The 15,018-nt window shown below is 39.9% G+C and overlaps 1 protein-coding gene across 3 annotated transcripts in view; it reads right to left on the bottom strand.

Moving 5' to 3' along the window:
* il1rapl1a (interleukin 1 receptor accessory protein-like 1a) overlaps positions 1 to 15,018 on the bottom strand; it is a 234,232-nt gene that overhangs the window by 160,847 nt on the left and 58,367 nt on the right. For all 3 annotated transcript variants that reach the window (XM_066641201.1, XM_066641202.1, XM_066641203.1), the window contains exon 2: positions 10,151 to 10,250. In XM_066641201.1, coding sequence (XP_066497298.1) covers positions 10,151 to 10,235 — 85 coding nt within the window. In that variant the 5' untranslated portion in view covers positions 10,236 to 10,250. The remainder of the gene's footprint in view (positions 1 to 10,150; positions 10,251 to 15,018) is intronic.

Here is a 15,018-nt window from a genome sequence, read left to right as displayed (position 1 = left end):
CATTTAGAAAAATGTGGTCACTTATGTTCAGTTTTGCATGGATTATGTATAAAATGTTTTAAAGCAGATGTTTATATAGTTATTTATTAATTTTGCATATAGGTCTAATTACAAATTCAAACATTCCCCTGCTCTTTTGTCTTTTTATGTTAACTGTTGTGTAATATTACAAATTAAAGAAGTAAGACTTTTAAAATATTCATTATATAACCTAAAATTTAAGCAGTCTGAAAATGGCAAGCAAGAAGAAATGTTTTGTCACTGCATTCATTATGAGTTCATGCATATGAGGACATTCATTTGTTCTGTTTTTGGGGACAATATTGTATTTTGATATTAGCAATCTTTTTTTTTTTTTTACAAAATGACAAAAATTTACGTTCTTAATACTATGCAACATTTGAATTTTGAATTACAATTATGTATTACACAAAAAAGTTTGAAAAGTTTGTACCCCTAATATAATATCTATAATACCACATGTACCAAAATCGGCTGTTATGGACCTGCTGCACCTGAGTCTAATCTCACAATACCCAAGTGATTCCCAAAATTTTGTTCTGTGTCCCCCTATTATAAATGAGAATATTTTTGAGCCCCTCAACTCTGATACACATGTACTTGTATTTGGCTTTCAGACTCTCAGGGATTTATTTTAAACATTGTAATTCATAAAAAAACAGCTACCTCTTGTTAAACAAAATAAAGTGACAAATCACCTTTAGAATGGAATTGTTACAACTAAAATACATTATGTATCTCATTCATTTGCCTTGTTGTGTACACCCCCTCCCCCCAACCCCCTGCAATTGCCCCCAATTTGGGAACCACTGCATTAACAAATGCCAAGAGTTGGCTAGAGAAGTATAAAAACTCCTAGCACTGTGAAAGTGAGTGAACTAAAGTGATGGAACTACTTCTATTATTTTTGGAGTGAGCTGGAGTTTATGGTTTCTAAACATATCTGCCTTTCCCTCACTAGTGCAGTACAAGGCCAAATAAAGAATGCTGGTAGTGTGTGTAGCTGAAAATGGTTGTTTGGTTTAGATATTCAACTGCACCCTAATAAAAGTGCTATGTTGATTTTGAGTTACTGATTCTCATTTAGCGTGCGCATGGGGCTGTGTGTGTGTGTATTTGTGAGTGTGTGTGTTCACACTGGCTTAGCGCCATGCAAATCCAATCACCAAGACCCACAAAGACTGCAGTGCATTTCCATTTTTTACTCCACTCCGTAGAAAGAGAAAAAGAGGAGAAAAGAGAGAGAGAGAGAGAGAGAGAGAGAGAATAAAAACAGACAGCAAGATAGAGGGAGAAAGACAGAAATGAGACTGAGTGATAATGAAGGAAAATCAAGAAACAGTCCACAGAGGCATATAAACCAGAATGAAAAAGGTAAACAGGAAGAGGGGGACAGAGATGAATGAGAAACAATGCAGAGAAAGACTAAAAAGTGAGAACGTGAAAGAGAAGAACAGACTGACAATGAGAATCAGAAAAGGCTGAGAAAGGGCAGAATGAAACAAGAGAAGAAAAAAAGAAAGGCTATAAACCCCCTTGTCACCTATCTGCATTAATATTTTTGTTTGAAGGTAGGTGTATGAAAATGTGTGACGTGCCTGTAATATGTGTGCGTTGATGTAGTTAAAGCTTTCATTTCACAGCGGTGGCTCTGATGTCTGGCCCCCTGCTGATCTATTCAATTCCACAGATAAGCCACTTTCAGAACGTTCAGCTTCTCCTGCAACATCTAATCACACCAATCTTAATTTGAATGCATCTGCATACTTCCACTTTGTCTCTATATGAATATTTGAGGCAAAGTGAGGACATCCCCATGGTAACCCCCCTTGCTGCTGCTTAGCCTGGCTGTCGTCCCTCTTGCTGACCCTGCCTTGACCTTGACCTGATCTCAACTGCCCTCTGAGGAAAAGAGTTTTTTATATATATATTCTCTACAACAATGCATCCACTGTTCTGCAAAAAATCGTTTCCCATACATTTGGGCCACACACCTCCGTCTCCATGGTGCTGGGAATCTGAGGGGGATCATAGGGTGAGCAGGTGGTTCCACAGACCAATGAGGGCAGAGCATTCAGTCCTTTTTTTTAAAAAAAAAAAACATCTGAAGTGGAACACAGAGAAAAAAAATCAACTTGAAGGGAGAAAAAGAAAAAAGGGAGGACTGTACACTTGTGTGTTGTGTTTGGGGTCTTTCTTTCATTCTGTGAGGAAAGCCAGAGTGTCTACAGGTCACGAGTGACGTGAGGGGAAGCAAGAAAGAAAAGGACCTGAGAGAGTGCACTAGAAGGTGTGAGAGAATAAAAGAAGAGAAAATCCCTAGGCCAAGAGCATCAGCTAATCCATCATTAGCATTTGGAAAAACGAAGGACAGCAAGAATAGGAGCGAGATTCGGGAACTATAGTGGAGTTAATGACACGGGATGGGCGTATACAACGTGTGCGCGCGTGTGTATGTGTGTGTGTGTGTTGCATTGTATCAGCCTGCATTTAATCAGCCTGCAGTTCCTGTCATTTACTTCATGACACTCATGAACTAGGGCTTATTCACTTGCTGGTGTATGCTTCAAGCTTCAAGGCTTTCAAAGTCACACTAAAATATTTTAGTCTTTCTCTCTCTTGTCTATGTATGCTGGAAACAGTTTTAGATTTCAGAAGGTATTAGATTAATCAAAAAAAGAAAAGTCTCTCAGTTAGTAAAGTTTCATACAAGTATAGAAATTCTTTAAAATTTAGAAATTTCAGCAGAATTGCAAAACAACTGTAATAAATCTAGATTTTAAAGAGGAACTTGGAAAAAATTTTCAGTTTAATGCTGTATCCGAAACTGTGCCCTACTCGCCATGTAATGCACTATTTTGGGGTTTCGCCATTTTACACTAGTTTCCGGTATCATAGCTGATTATTTTCTGTGCTCTCAAACAATCCGCCAATGCACTGCAAAAGGTACTGTACAACCCATGTACGCAAGCTGATACTAGTGGATAGCGGATACCCATAATGCACTGTGCCTTTAACAACCAACATGAGCTACAGTCCAAAATCGTTCACTACCCTCCTGAATTCTGTTCCCTATAATAGTGCATTTTATAGTGAGTAATATATGGAATAGTTAACAGGGAGCCATTTCAGACACAGGGAAATTTAAATGAGTTTAACATCTTTCTGAATGTGTCTTCCTGTTAGGGATCTCTATTCTAAAAAATGTCCACATCATCTATACACAAACAAATACTCACATACACATACTTGCCCACATAGAAACAAACAGCTGAGTGGGTTGCATATCACAATATTTCTAGACATATTATGTTTTTCCATTTGCAAAGGCTTTCTGACAAGTTCCTGAAGTATTCCTGTCTGAGTGACAAAAGTTCCTGAGAGAATAAAAGGAGAAATGAGCGTGTTGTGAGGTGTGTGTGTCTCTCCTCCTTTTTCCCCCAAAAGCAATTCTACTTTCTTGAGGAGTGCCTGAGCATCATTCAATCGCTTAAATCTCTAAATAGAGGTTGCCATGCGCTCCACATCCACTACCACACAATCTGCCATGAAAGAGCCAATCAGAGCGTGACTTTCCATCCACTTATCACAAAAAGCACCAATCAGAGCATGACCCTGACCAATCTGCACAATAAAGTCTTTGAAGACCTGTCGGAGGAATCCTTGATGTTCTGAGAGCTTGTGTATATGCTTGGGGTGTGAGGAAAAGCCTGGAGCACAAAAGTACACACACACACACACACACACACAGAGACATCTTTGTCAGGATGGTGAGTCCCATAGGTGTTGTGTATGACATTCCTGACAGAACACAAATTATCTCAGTTTTTGTTAGTTTTCTTTTGGCATAATTAAATAAATATAATATTATTCATTCATTTTCGGTAACTGTTCATCCAGTTCAGGGTCGCAATGGGTCCGGAGCCTACCCGGAATCACTGGGCGCAAGGTGGGAACACACACTGGAGGGGACGCCAGTCTTCGCAGGGTGGTAAATATAATATATACATAACACGACATATAACTATAATTATTTATTATTGTTTCATGATGGACACACTGATAGGAATGATCTAAAATGCTAAAATGTAATTCTTTTTTTTACTTTAATATGAAATATGAAAAAATATAAACAATGTACGCTTTCTAAAAAAATACATTTTTTGAGATATATGATTTGGGGCGGCACGGTGGCGCAGTAACACAGCTCCAGGGGCCTGGAGGTTGTGGGTTCGATTCCAGCTCCGGGTGACTGTCTGTGAGGAGTTGGTGTGTTCGGTTTCCTCCCACGGTCCAAAAACACACGTTGTTATGTGGATTGGTGACTCAAAAGTGTCCATAGGCGTGTGTGTTGCCCTGTGAAGGACTGGCGCCCACTCCAGGGTGTGTCCCTGCCTTGCGCACAATGATTCCAGGTAGGCTCTGGACCCACCGCGACCCTGAACTGGACAAGCAGTTACAGATAATGAATGAATGAGATGTATGATTTTTCTCCAGCACTTACAATACACTCTCAGAAAATCTCAGTCTGATGGAATATTTTATGGCCACTTTGGTGGTACCTTCAAGAATACATATTCAGTACATTTTGTTAGGGAACATAATTGTAACATATTCTATATTAATTGTATATTTTAAGTTTTGATTTCATATGCCTAATTTAATCTCCAGGACTTTATTTATTAGGTGTCCATTTATTAGGTAGCACTGCAAGTGCTGGAGTCCTATTGTTTTTGGTCTGTTTCCTCTTCTTCTTCTTCTTCTTCTTCTTCTTTCTTCTTCTTCTTGTTTTTCTCCAATGAAACGCAATGGGCAGCCCAAACCGTAGGTCCTACAGACTTGTCGTTTGGTCAACTGGTAGTAAACCCTCCCACTACTCAGGTACAAAGAATCAGCCCGATCAGCCTGATGGTGGCGCTATAGTGCTATAGATTCTATGGTGATGATGTCATATTCGAAAAAACATAGCCGCCATTGGCTAATCAAATTTCCTTTAACAAGGTCGTATCATCATGAGACTTGCATGGTATGTTCATGGCAGCACTTTCTAAGCCCATAAAAAGTTTCATAACAAAATTCAATTATTCAACATGCAAATATGGAATATCTCAGCGAAATATAAACATATTGACAAGCAGTTTGCTTTATTGCATACTCTGCATATTGTTTTACAACTTTACAATTTCAACTATTGTCAAAAAATGCATAGTTTATCCACAATAGTCAGGTATGTTAAAATAGAGCTTTTCAAACTCCTCCCTGGTAATTTGTCTTAACAATAAACAATTGGTATTTTTGCAATCTGTATAGACTGTAGGTCAATAATTATTTACAAAAGTTGGACCTTTTGACACGCTGTTGCGGCAGTAATTTAACAAATATGCATGGCTGGGGCTCGGTGCACTCTTTGAGCTATAACTACAGCAAACTTCACCTAAATCAAACACAACTTGGTGCACAAATGTATGTCATTACACTGAAGTAGTCTGCTAAATATGCCCACATTTCATAAAAAGGGGGTGCTAAAATTAGACAACAACTGGTTGTATAGATTCATAATTGATTACATTGCCACCTAGAGATGCAGTACCAGCAAGATGAGACAGATATATTCCGAAGACCATGGGAAAGGAGCTTGTGCGTTTTCATATCATATGGCTAAAGCATTTTTCAGTTTCAGCTGTTAGTTATGTGAAGTTTTGAAGACAAGCTGTACTGCTCTTTTTAAGCAGAGCCTGCTATCACACAGTAAAGAAAGTTCCACATATATATTTAATAATTAATAATTATTAAAGTTCAGGTTCTTAAGATTCTCATGATACCACATATGTCCATATTGGGTTTTGATCCAAGTACTAGTTTATGGTCAAATATATGTCCCCTCCCACTCATCTGCCTGGAGTCTTCTCTTTTTTGCTGAATCCCCCGTCAGCCCCTCCCTCTCCTTCTCACACACAGACTGTCACCTCTCCCCCTCCCCTCCCCCCTGCCAGTCAGAGAGGGCCAGGGGACATAGACAGTTGAAAGCATATCTAAACAAATCAACAATAACATCATGACTGATTCCTTATTTTCATTTCAGAGTCCAGGGAACACGAGAAATGTTTTTCCCTTTTTGATTTTTAAAAAAAATAAATAAATGATTGGCTTTATAAAAATGTGCCAATTTAATTATGTTTTAAAGGGTTTCCAAGAAATCCCAGAAAGTGTACCCCCAAAAAAAGTAATAAATAAAATATAAATTAAAAAGTAAAACAACTTTGCAGCAGAGCATAGGTCTGGAGGAGAGCAGGAGCAGCCATCTGTTAGAGGTGTTACTCTGTTGCCAGAGTGTGTGTGTGTGTGTGTGTGTCTGTGTGTGTGTGTGTGGAGTGTGCGTGCGTGTGTGTGTGGAGTGTGTGTGTGTGTGTGTGAGTGTGTGTGTGTGTGTGGAGTGTGTGTGCGTGTGTGTTTGTGTGTGTGTGTTGCGGTGAGTGTATGAGAAGGAAAAGGAGCATGAAATGAGTGCCAAGGCCACCATGTACTCCAGATAATGAGGTGCAGGAAGATGCTGAGAGATGAGAAGCACAGTTTGCTCTTTCACGTGAAAAAAAAAGCATTTTACATCAAAACCTCAATCTGCAAGTGTCCTCCACATACAGAGTTTGTGGAGGCAAGCAAATTGCTCAAATGATTCACAGCCTACTTTGGATTGCCAGATTATTAGGTACACGCCTACCATATAGGTGCCCTTGGTACGTATATATCTGCTGACCGTAGAATGTTGCTATGCAATAACTATTCAGTTTCAGTTTACACTGTCCATCGATGCAAAAGAAGTGCCATAGGACCACTGCTGACCTCATATTGTCTGTGCAGGAAGTGACTGATAAATTGTGCAAATGGTCTGAAGTCAGTATCTAGACAAGCACAAGGTGCACATTATGGACAGAAGTATCTAATTAACAAAAGATCCAGTAACATACAACAAAATAAAACAGAAAAAGGCATCCTTGGGTATGTGAAAGGTGCTTTATAACATCGCTCATGCTCATTATTATTACTATTAATATTGTATACAGGAATGCTGTTCTCTGGTTTGTTTACCTTTGTAAGCTCCACATCTTTTAAGGGGGAACGGTATGTTTTGGGGATTGTAAGTGACTGAAGTCTAACTTGTCTGTAAGTTTTTATTTACAGTGTGAATTACCACAGAAACTCATTTGTCAAACTGTCTAGTTTTGTAGCATTTTCAGTCTGTGTGTACTTGCATGTAGTTAGCACTTTACCGAATTTAGAGTCAATTCCATTTACAGCACAAATCATTCAATATTACCCACCTATGGAGCAGAAAATATCAATATCCTCATCTCTGTTCATGCTTATCAACATTTGGAGGGCAGGAAAATTCTGTGAGCAAAGAGAAAAAGCATAGCATACAGGAAAGAGACACTATGTTTTTTTTTTTTTTTAAACCCATTTATAAACACTGGAGCAAACACACTGGAGAGCTAGCAAATGGTAAAGAAACATCCTCAAAATAGTTTTAAAAAGTGTTTTTTGATTCTGGCTGAACGTCAGATTTAATGTGTGGAAAAATGTGTCACACTCTTTAGAATTGAATTTTTAATGTGGTAAAACCTTAAGACCAAATTCAGTTACTTACATTTACATTTATTTGGCAGACATCTGTAAAAGCATTGGCAGGTCCTAAAATGATGCTGTGGTCTTTTGAAGACAATCAAACACTACTTGGATTGGTGGCTGACAAAAAAACTACAGTGAAGCTAGACTGTGCAACAAGGAACAACAATACTGCAATAATATGTTTGAATTGATGAACAGAGTTTTGTTAGGTCTACCAAAACAAAACAACATGCAAATACATGGTGAGTAAACAACACTTAATGTTACTGGCGAGTATAGCTGAGTAGAGTAAATACATTGCAGTGGAAAAGAGCTATTACTGGGACAGTGAGTTTCATTCCAAGCTGCTTATTAAAGCCACCTCTTTGTGTGAAGGGAAGTGTTGTTACCAGCTACACTACACCGTCCAGCATTTTATTTTTCAAAAATCTGAGGTTTGGAAGAAACACTGATTCTTTATTTGACGAAAAACTCAACACTTTGCTTCACATCACTAGGAAATATGAATGAAAAAGACTAAAAAAGAAGTGGTACATTATTAATCTCCTTGAGGAAATTGAAATTCTCTCATTTAACCCGGTGAAACATACTCACACACATAGTTTTGAGCAATTTTAGCACACTCATAACCTGAGTGGGGGGGCACCCACTTTAGCTTCAGTGCCTGGGGAGCACTGAAGGTTTAGGTGCCTTGCTGAAGGGTACTTCAGCCATGAATGCTGAGGGATGAATAAGAGCAGTTTCCTTACTACACCCACACTCCCATTTCTTGGTGCTGGTCCAGGGGATCAAATTGGCAATCTTTCAGTCCCAAGCATACTTCTCTAACCTGTAGGTCTTGGTTATCCACATTTTTTTTATAAAATTCTAAGGATGTTGCCTCACTATTTCCTAGCTCTTCAGCCTGTTTGCATCTGGAAACCAGTCTAATGTGTTTATGAAGTACCAGTGTCTGTAAAGGGGTAAAACAAGAAAAGAAAGAAAGGAATAAAGGGTTTCTGTAAGATATGCTAGGCATACTCTTTCTCAGAAAAACACTTCAGACAATGTAGAAACCTCTGAATATTTAAAAGCATGAACGGAGATGAGGATATTACTCTATATCTGCTCCATAGATGTGTAATGCTGACTTATTTAATTTTTATTTAACATTTATTACATTTACATTTATGCATTTGGCAGATGCTTTTATCCAAAGCGACTTCCAAAAGAGGATCTAACATTCAAACTACAGCACAAATTATACAAAATACCTTACATTAAGTGCAATATGCCAGGAAGTAATAAGTGCATTAAAGAAAGACTTTCAGTGCAAAAGATACTCTCGGAAGAGTTGGGTTTTCAAGGATTTCTTGAATGCGGAGAGGGTTTCTGTTGCTCTGATAGTGCTTGGAAGCTCGTTCCACCAGTGTGGTGCCAGAGATGAAAATAGCCTCGACTGACCTGTGTGGGGGGTTGGCTGTGTTAGTTGGCGCTCCTTTGAGGAACAGAGAGGGCGGGCACTAACATATGGTTTTAAGAGTCTATTGAGGTAGATGGGAGCAGAACCAGTGAATACACTAAAGGCCATCATTAGTGATTTAAATTTGATGCGAGCAGCTAAGGGTAGCCAATGCAGCTCAACTAATAGGGGCGTGACATGTGCTCTTTTGGGTTGGTTGAAAACCAGGCGTGCTGCAGCATTCTGGATAATCTTTAGCGGTCTCACAGCACAGGCCGGAAGACCTGTCAGGAGGGCGTTGCAATAGTACAGAGAGAAAGTGATACAAAACTAAACTTCAGTCATGTACAAACAAGTTTTTGTTTGTTTTTTTTTTAACCACAAATATACCTACCATTCTAGTTTAAAAGACATGAAGCTTCTGAACATAAAAAATAAAGAGAGAACAGCAGTTCCCCAGTATCCTCAATGTTGCCTTTATTTGTTTTACTACTATGGAAGATGGAGTTTTGATTGGTCACCCTGGTTTTACACATTGGTCAATGCAGAAAATTGTTCTTTCAGACAATAAGACTATGCTAATAAAATATCTTTAATGTCCATGAGTTCGTCCTCTTTTATATTTCTGTGTCATACTGAATGATGCTATGCCTACATCGCTCATTTTACCTGAGTAACCAAAAGCAAACTTTTACACTTTTTTTATTCTTTTGATTCTTTACCTTAACAAATGTGATATTTCCACGTGTATAAAATTTACTGCAACACAGTAAGTGCCAAATGAAATGCAACATAAAAAGTAATGGCATGTACTGTTTAAATACATACTAACACCATTACATCCCCACCATTACCATAACACAATACAAACACATTAAAACATTAAATTAGCATTTAATACATTAATTATGCATAGTAAACCCTTTTTTTAAGCTGCAGCTTTGATCATCGTAATTGAAATCTACTGTTAGTCCATTATGGTCTGTGTGCTAAAATTGTGACTGAGAGACCGCAGGAGTGAGAGATAGAGAAAGAGAAAAAGAGCAAAAATCTGGGGCCTACCTGAACCTCTCTTAGACACCACCTTTAAACTGAATGACACAGAGAGACCAGTGAGCAGAAGCAGCACAGGAATATGAGCTGTCATCTTCACCTCCTCCAACTTGCAGAGAGAGCAAGAGAGAAAGAGAGAGAGGAGAAAAGAGGAGGGTTTTGAGGTGGACACAATCACACTGTACCCAAAACCACATGAAAATTATAAATTATACATTTACATTTACATTTATGCATTTGGCAGACGCTTTTATCCAAAGCGACTTCCAAAAGAGGATCTAACATTCAAACTACAGCACAAATTATATAAAATACCTTACATTAAGTGCAATATGCCAGGAAGTAATAAGTGCATTAAAGAAAGACTTTCAGTGCAAAAGATACTCTCGGAAGAGTTGGGTTTTCAAGGATTTCTTGAATGCGGAGAGGGTTTCTGTTGCTCTGATAGTGCTTGGAAGCTCGTTCCACCAGCGTGGTACCAGAGATGAGAATAGCCTCGACTGACCTGTGCGGGGGGTTGGCTGTGTTAGTTGGCGCTCCTTTGAGGAACAGAGAGTGTTAAAACATATAGTTTTAAGAGTCTATTGAGGTAGATGGGAGCAGAACCAGTGAATACACTGAAGGCCATCATTAGTGATTTAAATTTGATGCAAGCAGCTAAGGGTAGCCAATGCAGCTCAACTAATAGGGGCGTGACATGTGCTCTTTTGGGTTGGTTGAAAACCAGGCGTGCTGCAGCATTCTGGATAATCTTTAGCGGTCTCACAGCACAGGCCGGAAGACCTGTCAGGAGGGCGTTGCAATAGTATAGACGGGAGATTACTAAAGTCTGAACAAGGAGCTGTGTTGCATGTTGAGTTAGATATGGCCTAATCTTCCTTATGTTGAATAGGAAGAAGGTCAGCTGGTCATCGACCATGACACCCAGGTTTCTTACAACCTTGGTGGGAGCCACTGATAGGGACTTGAGCTTGATGCTGATGTTGTGGAGAATAGCTTGCTTGGCTGGGAGGACCAGTAGTTCAGTTTTGGATAAATTCAATTGGAGGTGATGTTCCTTCATCCATGTAGATATGTCAGAGAGACAGTCAGAGATTTGAGTTGCCACTGAAGTGTCACCTGGAGGAAAGGATAAATAGAGCTGTGTGTCATCAGCATAGCAGTGATAGGAAAAGCCGTGCGAATGTATGATTGGGCCTAGAGAGGTGGTGTACAAGGCAAAGAGGAGGGGACCCAGCACTGAGACTTGGGGCACACCTGTGGTGAGGTGGTGTCGCGCTGATGTTTGTCCAAGCCATGACACATTGAAGGAATTATATTATAATTAGAATATAATTGCTACTTCTAGCCTCATTGTGAAATGTCAGCCAGTTTGGACACAGCAGAAGTAATGTCACTTGTTGGTCAAATCATCAAAATTTAAAATTGAATTCATATTTACCCACCACAGAGCAGGTATGACTTGGGTGGTGAATCATTCTCAGCACTGACATGGTGGTCTTAGTGTGTGTTGTGCTTGTACAAGTTGATCAGACACAGCAGTTGCTGCTGGAGTTTTTAAACACTGTCCACCCTGTTAGACAAACCTACCTCTTTGGTCCACCTTGTAGATGTAAATTCAGAGACACCACCTCATCTGTTACTGCACAGTTTGTGTTGGTTGTCCTTTAGTCTAGCCAACTCTATTGGTTGAATACTATGGTTGGTGGACGGTTCTTGGCATGGCAGTGAAACTGAGAGCTATAAAATCTCCAGCAGCACTGCTGGGTCTGATCCACTTTTACCAGCACAACACACAATAACACATTAACACCGTCACTGCAGCGCTGAGAATGATCCACCCAAATTACACCTGCTCTGTGGTGGTCTTGTGGTGGTCCTGACCATTGAAGAGCAGAGTGAAATGGGGCTAAGAAAGTATGCAGAGAACTGGTGGACTACAGTCTTTAATTGTAGGAATACAGTGCTCCTGTATGTGGTCAGTGGAGCTGATGCAATAAGAGAGAAAGAGAGAGAGAGAGAGAGAGAGAGAGAGAGAGGCAAGTAAAGAAAAACCTGTGACAGAGCAAGAGGGAGAGGCAGACAGACAGAGAGATCAGTTATGTATCAGCCAGATTGCATGTTTCCACCAACATGCCTCACTCCACTCAAAGACAAATCTTCTTTCCTGAAGGGTTTTAGCACAAACAGGAAGTAAGCTTTCTGTGTGGCAGTGGGATAGAGGCTGAGACAAGGACAAGGCAGAGTTGAGGCGTTTTCACAAATCTCTGAGACGTGTGTGTGATGAAAGAGCGGGGTTTAGAGACTCTGCTGCATCATGCTGAGTTCTCTGTAATAGAGCTAACCAGGTCACTGCAAAGGAAAGGACACTAGCACCTCTCCTCCTTCATTAAAGCAGCCATTTCAGTGCTTGTGCTACTGCATGAAGAATTGGGCACAGATCAATCTCAGAGCACACTGAAGGCACTCACAATACTAACTGTCATGTTCTCAGAAAATACACAATATGACCAAAAGACATAGTCAATACCTGCTCATCGGACAATTCTTCTGAAATCAAGGGCATTAATAGACAGTTTCTCCAACTTTTGCAGCAATATCAACCTCTGCTCTCCTACGAAGCCTAAGTATTGAATAGACAGCAGTGCCACTATTCCACAGTCCAGTGCTGGTGGGATTTATGTCCCTCTTACCAGAGCTTAGCTATGAACATGGTAAACTTAGACTCATATTCTGCTGCTCCAGAGCATCCCTTTTTCTATTTAATTTCATGCACAACAGAACCCGTCTCCACAATTAGGTGCACCTTCAAGAGGATATATTATATTCCTTTCCACAAGTTAAGACAGTTCCCTGGGATCTTAATGAAATGTCCGTTGTTCCACTTTGTCCATTGGTCAAAATACCACAAGGATCAAGTGAGACAGCATCATTTTTACCCAGTGTAAAACCCCCTCAAAAACTACTGCACCTGTTCTTTTAAACAAGGAAGCTCAAGCTACTCTCATAACCAGTGAATTGTTTAGATTCTGATTTGATATAAAATGTGTGTATGTTTTGAATGTGTGACTCTTTATGTATATGTATGTATCACAGTGTGATGAACCACAACATGTTTACATACTCACATTGTGGGGATTTGTCTTCCTTAAAGAACAAAACCCATATAGCGTAAATTGTTACTTTTTATGACGAAGACGTGTTAAAGTTAGTGTATGGCTGTGATATGGGTTAATGGTTAGCCTAGTAGTTGATATGGTTATGGTTTCCACAAAATTAATGTAATAGCCCTTTAAGCCATGGAGACATTGGCTCTGTGAGTGCTCTATGTGAAAATGGTGAGATATACAGCAAGAGTGCACAATCATAACTGTATAAAATAATCATAACATTTCTCTTTAAAGTACATGAACTAGGGACTTGAACCAAAATGCAAATTGGACACAGAATAAAACGCAGACTAAAAATCAGCTTGAATAAATCAAATTTGTCGTCTCTACTGGCATATATTTTACTGTATGGTTAAGTCAGCATATTACAGTTGGAATTGTGCTTACTGAACAAAATGGTATTTATTCCCCTCCCATTCCCCCAGTTTAGGCACTGGCAATTCTTGTCCATAGGTTATGAATGCCATCCTACGAATTGCATCCCCAAATGTCCCAAGCCCATTATTTGTTGATGAATGCACACTTGCACCACAAAGTAGCCACAAAAGTGAATTCATTTCTGTTTCCAACGATTTTCTGGCTGGTAATATTTTGGGAATTCATCAGCTCCGATGGACCAACACTGTTTTGCTAGTACAGACCACGCCCGTAGAGGCTGAAATGGGGAGGTGAACTCAGAAGTCTTTTGAGGAAGAGTTCAGGGCGGCTTATGAATGCGTATGAAGCCAGACCCCCCCATTGGATAAATGAATATGAGAAAAGGGAAAAGTGTGGAGACGGGGTGGAGGCGGGTGCGGGTTTAAAACAGGAAGCTCAGTGGGCTTGATAAAGGCCGAACACGGCTCCGAATATGGGGATCAGCAGGAATGACCCAGCGCGGAGGAGCGAGCTGACGTCGTGAAGCAGTCGAGATCCATCTCCTGAACTAAACTGAGGCGAGTTTGTCCGACGCGGAAATGATGTGAATTTGCAGGGTATATATAGGGCTGAAAGGAGGAGTTCGGGCGTGGTCCTACTCCCAAAATTATGTTATTACATAACTTTACTTTGTTTAACCCTGTTCACACACCAGTACTTGATTGTCATTGCCAGATTCACATCCTAGTACGTTTCCTCCAAAATATGAGGCCAACCACTGCTATGTTTCAAGCTGCTACACACACAGCATCGGTGAATATCTCAGCACACTTATGTTAGCTTACAAACACCCACACTTGATAGCATCATGCTGAGTTAGGGGGGAGAAAGTGGGCCAACCTATCCACCTGTAGAGAATGAGGCCAATTATGCTCCTTATATGAGCTTCACTAGGGATTGAACAACATTCTGATGATAAGGGCAAACATATTAGTTAACTTTTCAAGTTTTCATTCTTTTACTGTGAAGAAAACCGTTTGTTTTTAACATTATTATCCAAATGTTCCCTGAATTCTCTACCCAATTATTATTCATGACAAGTTCCACCCATCAGTTGCACACCTGTTACCCAATCACACACAATATGTTTCCTTCAAGACTTGTGAGTCCGCCACATCACTTCTTTTTGAAGTGCTGCTGAGGCATCATCAGGGATCACAATCTGCTGATGACAGAGCCAACTTTTAGACTGCTGTGCCATTCTGGAACCCCAGAGTGACAAAATCTTAGCCAACATTCAAAGGCAACCGCATGATAATTCACAAACCATGCAAAGGTTCACATTTAGAC

This window comes from Hoplias malabaricus, chromosome 12 (genome assembly GCF_029633855.1).
Source record: "Hoplias malabaricus isolate fHopMal1 chromosome 12, fHopMal1.hap1, whole genome shotgun sequence".
Taxonomy (NCBI): Eukaryota; Metazoa; Chordata; class Actinopteri; order Characiformes; family Erythrinidae; genus Hoplias; species Hoplias malabaricus.
This window is presented reverse-complemented; position numbering and strand designations above follow the sequence as displayed.